Source organism: Labeo rohita, chromosome 5 (genome assembly GCF_022985175.1).
Source record: "Labeo rohita strain BAU-BD-2019 chromosome 5, IGBB_LRoh.1.0, whole genome shotgun sequence".
Taxonomy (NCBI): domain Eukaryota; kingdom Metazoa; phylum Chordata; class Actinopteri; order Cypriniformes; family Cyprinidae; genus Labeo; species Labeo rohita.
Window position 1 is genome coordinate 45711642 of NC_066873.1, and position 13428 is coordinate 45725069.

General features: G+C 35.8%; 1 protein-coding gene across 7 annotated transcripts in view; it reads right to left on the minus strand.

The window, feature by feature from the left end:
* Positions 1 to 10123, minus strand: part of cita (citron rho-interacting serine/threonine kinase a) — a 103512-nt gene extending 93389 nt beyond the window's left edge. For all 7 annotated transcript variants that reach the window (XM_051110016.1, XM_051110015.1, XM_051110013.1 and 4 more), the window contains exons 1-5: positions 10007 to 10123; positions 8137 to 8237; positions 6480 to 6621; positions 6212 to 6387; positions 3917 to 4018 (exon numbers count right to left, since the gene is read on the minus strand). In XM_051110016.1, the coding sequence (XP_050965973.1) occupies positions 3917 to 4018; positions 6212 to 6387; positions 6480 to 6621; positions 8137 to 8235 (519 nt within the window). In that variant the 5' untranslated portion in view covers positions 8236 to 8237; positions 10007 to 10123. The remainder of the gene's footprint in view (positions 1 to 3916; positions 4019 to 6211; positions 6388 to 6479; positions 6622 to 8136; positions 8238 to 10006) is intronic.
* Positions 10124 to 13428: the final 3305 nt, after the last annotated feature.

Sequence of the window (13428 nt, forward strand, 5' to 3'; positions counted from 1 at the left end):
CACACACACAGTCAGTAGCATCATCATGAATCCCTCAACTGTGTTGTTCATCAGAAACTTCCCTCCACACTGTTACCAAACCTCAAACGGGCTCCTCACGTGCTCCAGATGTGATCTGCCCCTGTGTGACAAGCTCTGGGGCAAATCATCACCACATTCACACACAGAACGGAGCGTGAAAACACACACGTGCGTGTACACATGCCCGCACAAACACACACACAAGAGAACATGAATGGAAAGCAAAGCCGGCGGGACACGAACGGCAAGCGCGGAATTCTAGCCCACGTATCCTAGCAACAAGCTAGTGAGGGTCTTTTCAGCGCATCGCTCGGGTAAAGACAGATTACTCGTTTTTTTCCCCCTTTTGCCGGGGGCGTCTGGAACGAGGGAGGTGGCAGAAATAGAAAATCGTCTCTTTAGTCACTTTGTGCTTCATGCGTTTGCCCTCATGAGAAGCTGGAAAACCTCCACCACACCCCACAGATCCTGCGTGGGGCGACAGCTAATCGCTGTCTGTGCTTCTGCGCATCAGTGAAATATTACACAAAAACACACATTTATAATGGACTCATAACACTGATTCCAAACAGGCAATATTGGAATTATAAGCACTGTTTGCTAAGGTGAGGGATTCCCTGACCATAAAGCCGTAAATATATAAGTATGCGAACGCAAACACATCTACCAATATACTAAGAGAGTTTCAAACACTGTTCTAAAACTGATGCAGATTATCTATGGAAATATGATTATCTCCACAAGAATTTAAAGACGCTCTTGCTGATCATGTTTATCCTGTAAAGCCTAACATATGAAATAACAAAAAAAAAAAAAAAAAAAAAAAAAAAAAAAAAATTTTAATTATTGAACCTTTGGACAAAACACATTGTATAAAAGTTTGAAAACATGCATTTTTGTTGAGTATCACATTTGATAAGGCTTTTATGGCTTTCAAAAGTTCTAAAAAAGAAATGAAATAAAATATACGACATAGAAATACAACAAAAATATACTATTTATATTTGTGTTGCTTATTTTCTCTTGTTTGTTTTGTTTTTAAAACTGTACTGCCTTAATGGCTTGATCTTTTTTTACTGTTATAAAAAAAAAAAAAAAAAAAATTGCGAACCCACACCGAAATCCCAATCTGAATCAAATAATTTGCGCTCAAAAGTTCCAATCTGAATCAAACGATTTGTGATATGTGTTCCGAAGTTCCGATCTGATTCAAATTATTTGCAAACCCGCTCCAGAGTTCCAATCTGAATCAAATGATTTGCAATATGCACTTCGATGTTCTGATCTGAATCAAAACATTTGTTAACCCGCTCCGAGTTCCGATCTGAATCAAATGATTTGTGATATGTGCTCCAAAGTTCCAATCTGAATCAAATGATTGGCAATATGCGCTTCGAAATTCCAATCTGAATCAAAACAATTGCGATATGTACACCGAAGTTCCAATCTAAATCAAATGATTCGCAAACCCACTCCGAAATTCCAATCTGAATCAAATGATTTGCATTCCGCGCACTGAAGTTCTGATCTGAAACAAAGATTTACGATATGCGCTCCAAAGTTCCGATCTGAATCAAACAATTTGGGATATGTGTTTCGAGGTTCTGATCTAAATCAAAACAACTGCGAACCCGCTCCGAAGTTCCAATCTGATTCATAGGATTTGCGATTTGTGCTCCAAAGTCCAAATCTGAGTAATGATTCACGAACCATCATTTCAAATTAGCAATCGGAGCGCAGAGCGAATATCATTCAATTTGCTAAATGAGTCGCAAACCCACTTTGAAGTTGAACCAAATCAAATGATTCGCAAGCCCACTCTTAAGTCCCAATCTAAATCAAATGATTCATGATTCACAATTTAAAGTCCCGATCTGATTCAAATGATTTGTGATATGTGATCCGATTGAAACGCTTTGAAAGTAAATTATTTTGTGACGCACTGGTTCAACTGATTCTGAGATTCGAAAAGCTCATTTTCACCCAGAATACATGCTAATTAAAATCATTTAAAGTGATGTCAACATACGAAAATGAACATCTTTTAATTTGACATAGGCTCTAATAGTTTGAATAGTAAATCGCTTAAGTATCAAATGAGACAGTACCTTTTTAGGAAATGGTCATTTTTGGGTGAACTAGTATCCCAGTTAAGTAAACAATTAGTTATAATGGAAAGCATAATGTCACTTAAGACCATGGGGAATTTGCAGATTTAAATCAGATTTGGTTTGGCAGAGCAGCAGTTTTCCCAGACAAGTCTGTTTTTGTCGGGTGTTTATTAAGTTTAGCTACATGCCAAAGCATCGAAACAATATGTTTGATGTCTTAAGGACTAAAATTGGCAAATTTTCTTCTCTGAAGAACAAAAGCTGGATTCACTACTGAAGGGTCACCAAGAAAATGCTAATCTACCCACATTACAGATATATTTTGGTTAGATCTGCACTGATTTTCACATCAAAGACTCTTTGGTTAACTGTAAGGTAGGCACCTGCGAGCAGTAAAGGATTGTGGGACTGGACGTTGAGGGTTTGCTCTGCTGGTCTTAAGTAGAATAATAAGACATAGAAATGAACAATTCGGCTGAAAAGAGCGACGCTTCACTGAGCTGAGAACACAGTGTTCTCTCATGAGGAAACGTGAGACTGTCTTTCCATGCTTTCCCTCCATGAGAACAAGTGAACAAAGACTCTGAGATTTAAATGAATGATTCTGAGAGCATTAGAGTTCTTTCATCAGTCTCTCTCTATCACTGTCTGAAGGGCTGCTCACACCCACAGTGATTTACAGCAACACAGTGTGCAAAAGAGTTGACTTGAGTTGAATTAAACTTCATGCAAAAGCAGCAACAACCAAAGGATGCAATACAATAAAGTGCTAAAAGCTTTCTTTGTACATTTGAGACCCATTTTAAATTGCAGACATAAGGAACACGTATTCACAAAATTCTGTTGAACTTCTCACTTCAAATATCATGTATTTGAAAAGAAACCTTGAGGTATATAAAAAATATAAAGTATTATCAATATTATTAGTAGCCCCATAGATTCACCCCAAACAGTTCAAAGAAGTTCTGATCCTCGTGCAGCATCCTTATTTCTCAGAAACATGTCAGATCACTTGATGTAAGAACTCGCATGAACTCACATCTCTCTCTCTATAGGAAATATTCTCTATAACTCTGAATCTAAACTTTGCAGTAAACTTCATGTCCTCATCTTCAGGTCAGACTGCAGCTCTCTACAGATAAAAGACGCAGACACTGTTTGTACGGAGCGGGACGAGAACACTGTGAACATTCGCTGTATTGTCACCCACCATGATCACAAACATCCATTAAAAAGACAGACAAAGCACCGTGTTACGCCCCACCGCTGACACAAAGGGAGTTTTAGCTAAATAAAGCAGCAGGATCATGTTTTTCAATCCTCTTAAAGGTGAAGTGCTTCATGGATGTTAAAAACATCATCCCAGTTTCATCTACATCTACTATGAACCAACATAAATTAAAACAAATCATTTGATATGTGCCATTCAAACTTCCGGTTGCATAAGGAAAACGCACCTTGTTAAACAGCCTGACATGTCAACAACTCACTTCTGCCTTTTAAAAAACAAGCTTACTGTATTAGTTGAGTTTGAGTTAGATTACATAAATCACAATTTTGGGATAAAGCTTCAGTTTCAGTGTTTACTAACTGGCCATAAATACAATCCAAGAAGTTCAAGGAAGTTCTGGTCCTTGTGCATTTTTGTGTATAGTAACTTGTGGCTGGAAATGTGTTGCATTAAGTACAAACTTAAGGTAAATCATTAATCACAGCAGAGGAAACTCCAGCAGCCTAAACTGACTGCTGAAAATTTCCCACCCTGGATTAAAGCAGTCACTGACCAGATAGACGTGGTCCTGGTCCTGGAAAGCGTGCTGAAGCTGAGGGATCCAAGGACTGGAGTTCAAGGCCAAGATGCTTCGCTCCTCCTCAAAGAACGCCATCTAAAAAAAGAAAGAAAAGAACTTTGTTTTATGAGATCCTGGGATACGTACATGCAACAGATACAAGTTAACTCAAATAGTCATGTAGTTAATGCCTTTATCCATTTTTTACAGTGAAAATCATTCTGGAGTAACCTGAGGTTAGGTTTCTTGCTCAGTGACACTGGTGGCGTTGAACACAGTTTGTTTGCTGACCATCTGAAGCATGTTGCAAACAAAAACAGCAAGGACTTGCAAAAAAGCTCTTTCAAGTCACTTTCAAACCAAGCAGCTTTCTGCTGCTCAGCAAATTGGCACAACCAATGCAAAATCTGCATGAGGAAATCTTTTGTGTCCTAGATTGCATGGATTTCTTTTGAAATGACTGGATTTCTCCCCACAAAAATTTGCTGAACAACAGTAAATGTTGTAAAACCTTTACACTACTTCCTAAACAAGATGAACAGGTTTATAGGATTCGTACAGATACTGTAGAAGGATATTCCAGGACTCTGAAGGACTTTAAGCACTACTTTTTTAATTGACTTCAAACAAAGATCTCACTTAATGTCTTTCAAATTCTAAAAAAGATAAATAGATAAATAAAAATATATTAATATAACAAAACGACAAAAATAAAGTGAATACAATGATGTCAACCTTAAGAACATAAGGAGAAATAAAGCACATAACATTTCAGTTTGATCTGAATCGAAAGACTCCAACTTAAATCAAAATATTTGCAAACCATCATTTCAGATCAGGACTCGGAGCGCGGATCGCGAATCATTTAATTCACGAAATGATTCGCAAACTTGCTCCGAAGTTTCGATCTACATTAAATGATTCGCGAACCCACTCCGAAGTTCCGATCTAAATGAAATGATTCAATAGGGCCCCGAACTCGCGATCTTAATAATGATTCGCAAAGCATCATTTCAGATCAGCACTCGGAGGGCGAATCAAAAGATTCGCGATTCACGCTCCGAATAGTTACCCTCCAAAGCCCCCAACTTAAATCAAAAGATTTGCAAACCATCATTTCAGATCAGGACTCGGAGCGCAGATCGCGAATCATTTAATTCACGAAATGATTCGCAAACTTGCTCCGAAGTTCCGATCTACATTAAATGATTCAATAGGGCTCCGAAATCGCGATCTGAATAATGATTCGCGAACCATCATTTCAGATAAGCACTCGGAGCGCGAATCAAAAGATCTGAATCAAAAGATTCGCGATTCACACTCCGAATAGCCCCCTCCAAAGCCCCCAACTTAAAACAAAGGATTTGCAAACCATCATTTCAGATCAGGACTCGGAGAGCGGATCGCGAATCATTTAATTCACAAAATGATTCGCAAACTTGCTCCGAAGTTGCGATCCACATTAAATCATTCGCGAACCCACTCCAAAGTTCCGATCTAAATTAAATGATTCAATAGGGCTCCGAAATCGCGATCTTAATAATGATTCGCAAAGCATCATTTCAGATCAGCACTCGGAGCGCGAATCAAATGATCTGAATCAAAAGATTCGCGATTCACGCTCCGAATAGTTACCCTCCAAAGCCAACTTAAGGCCCCTAACTTAAACCAAAAGATTTGCAAACCATCATTTCAGATCAGGACTCGGAGCGCGGATCGTGAATCATTTAATTTGCGAAATGATTCGCAAACCCGCTCTGAAGTTCCGATCTAAATCAAACGATTCGCGAACCCACTCCGAAATCTGATTTGCGATACGCGATTTGAAATCCCGATGTGAATCAAATGATTCGCGATTGGAGCGCCTCAAGTGAATCATTTTGCGACACAATGATTTAACGGATTCGGTGTTTCGAAAAGCTCCGTTTCACCCAATAAGTGCTTTTAAAAATTATTTCAAGCAATGCTGAAATTCTAAAATGAATGGCTCTTTTAATGTAATCTGGTATTTGCTAGTGAATCGCTTGAACTGTATGATCAAAGTCTGAGTCTTTATTTTGTTATAAATATTTGGTAGTTATAATGAGCAGTGTAATGTTTAAAGCAGCACTGAAAAGGGTTGTAAATGTTGTGTGAAACAATTGCACACTTATTTCATAGATACATTATCTTTCAATAAATCAAGTTATTTTACGATTTATGTTATGTATGTATAGTCCCCCGCATTTTTTGGGGAGTAACACAAGGCTTTCCCCACATTGTAATGCTTCAGGTTTAGAGTTGACTCACATTGTCCTGTGAACACAGGCTGTTTTTGTCCATGATCTTCATGGCGTATACGTCTCCCGTAGATCTCTCCTTCACCACCTGCACCTCAGAGAAGTGTCCCCTTCCCACGATCCCCCTCATCTCGAAATCCTTCTTGCCAGGAAGCAGTTCCTGAACTTCAGCCACCACTTCAGCATCTAAGATACACAAACGGTCACAATACAATGAAAACAAGCACTAAATGGCTATTTGACTGATTCCAGGTTAGGGCGCACATTAAGCCGCTTACATTTATTGACAAAGTTGGCCACATGTTTGATCTTCATGAGCTCTGGTGTGGCACACTCTTGATAGAGCAGCAGAAAAGCATCAATCAGAGTTTCTCTGGGCACTCCATTCACTCCGGAAGAACCTGACGTGCTGCACTTCCCCTGAAAAAACACAAACATTCACTGTACAACACAATAATTATATGGAAAGTTTTTATAGTGCATTTTTGCTTTTGTCTTGTATTAACACTTAATTAGCAGAAAACACCACAAAGACGTGATTCCTGTCTGAATCTGAGCTATATTACAACTATTTGTTCAGTTCTTAAGCCTTTTTCACATGCATGAATGATTCTAAAGACATTATTTTATGCTTAATACTGACTTAAACTTCTGTCTCGTATCTGCAGAAACATTTGACTTCCTTTGGCAGTGTATTAATACTGAAAAACATCATTTGATAAATGAAAAACTCTAAAACAAAAAGTGTGTGATGGAAATTACAGCAATGTAATAATAATATCTTTAAATGCAGATATAGACACCAAACACACTAACCATATCCAATCAATTAAGACCCATAAAATAATTTGAGGCACACATTTCTTTTATGTGTTGACATATTTCCTGTTGAAACAGGACATTTGGGTGAGAAACATTTTGCAATAAGTGTTTCAAACTGTAGTATGCTCCATTGTTCAGGCATGTGATTGGCTAATGACAAAAATAACGAATATGACTAAAATAATTTTATTTGAAGTTTTAAAATGAAATCAACAAATATTTTACTATTTAGTATTTCCTACTGCACTACAAAAAACAGGTGTTTAATAATAACAACAATAATATCAGTAGTAGTGATACCAAATGAAATCATCATGTTGCATTGTGAATTTTTTACATATACAAGTCATATGTTTTTTTTTCAATAAATTAATTTATACACAAGTTATTACCTTAGAAGAACAATGTTTTTGTGTATAAATGTCTGAATTTTTGACAACATGATGCATGAAAATAATGCGTCAATGAGATTCCCATTCTACAGAGAATTTGTGACCCTGGACCACAAAACCAGTCATAAGGGCCCATTTTTTGAAGACTTCGAATACATGAAATATTGAATCCTCGAATTTTGAGGACTTTGAATATATCACCTAAAAGCTGAATCAATAAGCTTTCCATTGGTTTGTTAGGATAGGACAATATTTGGCCGAGATACAACAATTTGAAAGTCTGGAATCTGAGGTAGCCAAAAAAAAAAAAAAAAAAATCACCTTTAAAGTTGTCCAAATGAAGTTCCTATCAATGCATATTACTAATTAAAAATAAAGTTTTGATATATTTACGGTAGGAAATTTACTAAATATTTTCATGGAACATGATCTTTACTTAACATCCTAATGATTTTTGGCATAAAAGAAAAAAACTATAATTTTGACCCATACAATGTATTTTTGGCTATTGCTACAAATATACCCATGCTACTTAAGACTGACTTTTGTGGTCCAAGATCACATTTGAAGCCTTCAAACAAGAGGGCATCTTCAATATTTGTATCCTTATAAATGTGTAATATTATTCTAATGTTAATATTTAGCAATAATATTTTAGTGGAACACTGGCATATAGATGATCTCTTGCCTCTGACAGACTAAACCGGTGATGAGAGCTCACCTGCAGCAGCTGATTGAGTCGAGCGCAGCGGCTTGTGATGGAGTCGACGGCAGACAGATCTTTAACGCTGCCGTGGCCTCCATATTTAAACTTCAACATCACTGTAGGGCAAACATAAGCAATAAATGTGACGTCTCTACATCAACTACATGACTGTGTTATGTGTAATGACTGCAATTATGGGAAAATGCCCACGCCCAATCATGTTATCTAAGCAGAGCGTTCACCAGGATTCAAGACACATGCAAACTGTATCAGTGCTGCAATGATAATACAGCCATCTAAAGTGTTAAAACAACTTCAAACCCAAATGTTAGTATAAAAACAAGGTTTCAGTAAAACTAAAAGCTTAATTATTCATGCACAACATATCAACACATCTACACTGTGTGCAGAATTATTAGGCATGTTGATATTCTGGTCATATTTTTTTTCCAAACACATTCCAAACCACATCAGTCTTAATAACTACTGTTCATTTTGTATTTAATCACTTATATGTGATATATAATTGTCCGTGAAGGCTGGAAGTGAAAAACTCCTTATATTCAGGTGTGCATAATTATTAGGCATGTTTCTTTTACAGATAAAATGAGCCAAAAAAGATATTTAACCCAGACTGAAAAGTCCAAATTATTAAATGCCCATGAGAAGAATGCAATAAAAGAGAATGTGATGCTTGTCCTTCACGAGTCACTCTCAACTTATCTGTCTATAAAGCCTATAAAAAAAAAAAACCTGTCTTCATGTCTTTCACAACACGTCAGCTTGTTATTCTTATTAAGGCAGGGGCATTTTTTAGGATTTTTTACCAAGCAAAGTCTCTGAGAACCTGACACATTGTACTTCTGAAGACTCCAGGTAGGTTGCAGTTCTGGAAAACGGTTCCTGATGGTGTCACACCTAATTCTTCACCTTAATTCCTAATTCTTTTGCAGTTAACATGCGTCTTTTCTTCTCCACCTGTTTTTTCTGACCATGCAGACCAAACAAGCATTTCGCTGTCCAATGGTCAAGCCTTAACTTTGCAAATTCTTGTAATGCATTAGTATTGCGTTCTTCTCATGGGCATTTAATAATTTGGACTTTTCAGTCTGGGTTAAATATCTTTTTTGGCTCATTTTATCTGTAAAAGAAAACATGCCTAATAATTATGCACACCTGAATATAAGGAGTTTTTCACTTCCAGCCTTCACGGACAATTATATATCACATATAAATGATTAAATACAAAATTAACAGTAGTTATTAAGACTGATGTGGTTTGGAATTGGTAAAATGTGTTTGGAAAAAATATATGACCAGAATATCAACATGCCTAATAATTCTGCACACAGTGTATATATAGTTGACATGACAAGCAGTGTGGAGTTTTTACAGTTCATGTAAAATCATTTTAAACTTTTATTCTTAACTCTAAGTCTTATACACAGAGAAACATTTGTATTTTAAACGTTAATTTGCCACAAGACATGAACATTTATATCAGTATCAGAACGAATTCATCAAATAAACTATTAATAGCAAACCATAAACTTTAAATCTATTTGTGACATGAATCTGTTGAACTGATTAACTGACAACCTCATACATCAAACTATAAACATTTGACCATGACAGATGAAGTTAACGTTACCTGACAGCGAACTACTCCTGTCATTATACAAACAGGTTTAATATTTTATAAAAATAAACTGCCATCGCTTCTGAAATCACTCATAAGACGATTAACAGACGTTATTGACATCGAAATCAAAGCAGCAATGTTTTAGTTTGACACTTTCCCTCGTTATTTACCGTTGAGTTCATAACGGTCGCATTTAACAGACACATTGAGCTCATTATGAAAGAAGATTAGATATATGCTCACCAAATGCTCACGTGAGAATGTCTGAACCGGTAAATGAGAGTTAGTGTAGATTAATCGCGTTTTCGATGAACATCGCTGACGGACTGACGGACTGACTGCTGTGTGGAAATGTTCAACACTTCCTGATGAATTTCAAATTTTGCGCGTTCGGCGCGATTAATCATTGGTTGACGCAGCCGAAATGCGTCATCGCGTTCGCCTAAGCTCCACCCACAACATCATTCTCTGCGACGTTTGTTGTGTTTTAACACACCCATTATTTCACTCTTTTAATTAAAAAAAGTTATTTGCTACCTCTAAAACGTCTAGAAAAATTTATAATGCATATAATCTATAAAGCAAATCTTTTCTGGCTCACTTCCGGCTCGCTTACATTTTTTGATTGAGATAAAATAAATTAAATAGTAATAAACTGACAGATTCCTGAAACAAAATGAGAATGTTTTTATTTGTAATGATTTTATTGATAAAGTTTAGTTTGCTTAATATTTTTATTGCTTTTTTTTATTATTACAAAGTTTTATTTATTATATAAATTGTTTTATATTCATTTATTTCATTCACTTGTTTATTTTACGTTTACCCAAAATTGCGTTGTTTTTCTCTTCTTGTATTTTATAGTCATTACATATGCTGCATTAATATAATTATAAACATGTAATGTTTTAAAGGCTCACTGTTCAACAGGTAATGAATTAGCTTTTTTATTTTATTTTTGCAAATAAAATAATAAAAATAATAATGAGTTTTTGAGATTTTCTCACAAGTGCTGTTAAAAACTCTTGATGTAAAAAATTAAATATTAAAATATTACAATATTAGAATACACAAGATACAAAATCTTTAAATGCAAAAATTAATATTGGTCATCAATATGTAATAATAAACTTTTTTGTCTTTTTATCAAAAAAAAAAAAAAAAACTTCTAACTATAGTCTATATTAACCTTTTCAAAGTTTACTTTATAAATATACTTCACTTCATAAAGGGCCAGGTCAAGCATACTGTAAAAATCCATTTTATTTGAATAGTTCTTGTCATCATACATATTATTTCAAAGAAAAATGAATTAAAGAACATTTTAGGAAAAAGTTCAGGACTGTAATACAATAAAGACTGCTTCAGCTTTCCTCTTATAGTCAAATCTTTATAGAAGCCCATTTCTCCCACAGGATAAGTAAATAATAAATAAATAAACATGTAATTGGAACATTTTTTCTCTCAATTCAGACTTTTTCTTGCAGGGGGTCAAAATTCTAAGATAAAAACTCTCAGTTCTGAGCAAAAAAAGGTCAGAATTGTGAGATTTCTGTGGCAGAAAAAAACATTAAGAGAAAGAAAAGTGTACATCTCACAGCTGTGGCTTTTTTCTCAGAACTGTGACAAAGACCAAACTGTGATATAAAAAGCCACAATTACTTTTTTTTTCAAATTCTGTGGCAGAAACAGGCTTCCATAACTCTCAGTATGAGAAGCAGAACTCAAAAGTGTTTTAGATGTAATTGAGTTTGGCGTGTCACACCATCTGGTTCGCAGACACACAGTGAAGCATCTCTCTCTTTATATACTACACAGGTTACATTACCACACTCTTGACCTTCGACACGGAACATCTGATGAGCCGCAGAGAACAGCAACATTTCTCTCATTGAGTCTCACTGGCTTGTGAAGATCTGGTTTCCCTGGTGATGTCTGTAAGCGCCATGGCAACAGCCTCCCCGAGCTGTGATGGAGAGAGACATGGGAAATTACAGACGCATAAGAGAGAAAATAGAAATGATCCGAGTTCCCAGACGATATCACCAGCACTCACGGGTCATTAGAACAATCACGACACAATGCTCTAAATATAAGATTAGGAAATCAGCTTGCCTGACAAATGAATCACGTTTCTTCATCAAAATCTTCTCAAGATGTTAACTGATGGCCTGGAGTGCTGTGGATTACTTGTGGATTATTGTGATGTCTTTATCAGCTGTTTGAACTCTCACTTTGACGGCACCCATTCACTGCAGATGATCCGTTGGTGAGCAAGTGACGGAATGACACATTTCTACAAATCTGATTAAGAACTCATGTAAAACCTTGAATGGCCTAGACATCATATAACTTGAATACAGTGCATGAGTCATATAGTCTACTATTATGATACTGCAGAAAGAAAATGCCTTGGAAACATCATCATCATTCTGCACAGAGCAATGCATCATACTATAAACATCCTGCCCACTGTACAGTTTCTATTAAAGCAAGGGTTTTTTTTTTTCAGTTGTTCTCTTTAAGCTCATGTAGATGTGATCGTTCACGTTCCTGCAGGAGCAGATGGAGCAGACGAGCAAATATGACCTCACGGGTCACCGCACCAGCAGGACGACAAATGAGGGCATCTGGAGCTAAAACTACAGTACATCTTCACAGAGACGTCAGAAAACAGCAATACACACTATTCACACTTGCATTATATTCTAGATGGCTGTCAGGACACAAACACATTTTCTATTGTACAAACAAGACTTAAAATACATCAAAGCAAGAGTTATTTACTGTAAAGAAAAATACTTTTATATACATCTTATGAATTCAGCATCACATGATCTTTCAGAAATCATGCTAATATGCTGATTTGCTGCTCAAGAAACATTTCTGATTCTTATCAATGTTGAAAACAGTTGTGCTGCACAATATTTTTGTGATACACTACCTTAAATGTTTGGGGTAAATAAGATTTTAAAAAGAAAGTAAAAATAACTTAACACTTTCACTCATCAAGGAAGCATAAAATTAATCAAAAGTGACAGTAAAGACATTTACAATGTTACAAAAGATTTCTGTTTCAAACAAATGCCGTTCTTTTGGACTTTCTATTTATCTGTGAATCCCGAAAAGTAAAATGTTTTCACAGAAATATTGCGCAGCACAACTATTTTCAACATTGCTAATAATCAGAAATGTTTGTTGAGCAGCAAATCAGCATTTTAGAATGATTTTAGACTGATGCTAAAAATTCAGATTTGATCACAGAAATAAATAACATTTAAACAGACATTCACATAAAAACAGTTATTTTAGATTGTAAAAATATTTAACAAATTTTTACAGTATTTTTGATCAAATGCAGCCTTGGTGAGAAAAGAAACAAAAATAAACAAAATTTTTTTTTTTTTTTTTCAAATAAAAAAATAATAATGTAAAACACAGTCTAGCCTGACTGATTTGAATGTTTTTGATTTGTCTCCAAAAGTGTATTTAAACACTAACGGGCGAAAAGCTTATCTAGAAACAAACCAGAGTCAATGAATATCTCGACGCCAAAGCAAAATGTAGATCTGAATAAAATAAAAGCATCAGACTACTCATTTGTCACAGCGAGCCGAATAATGCTGTATTAGAGCGACACCTTGTGGCGAAACAACCACAGAAAC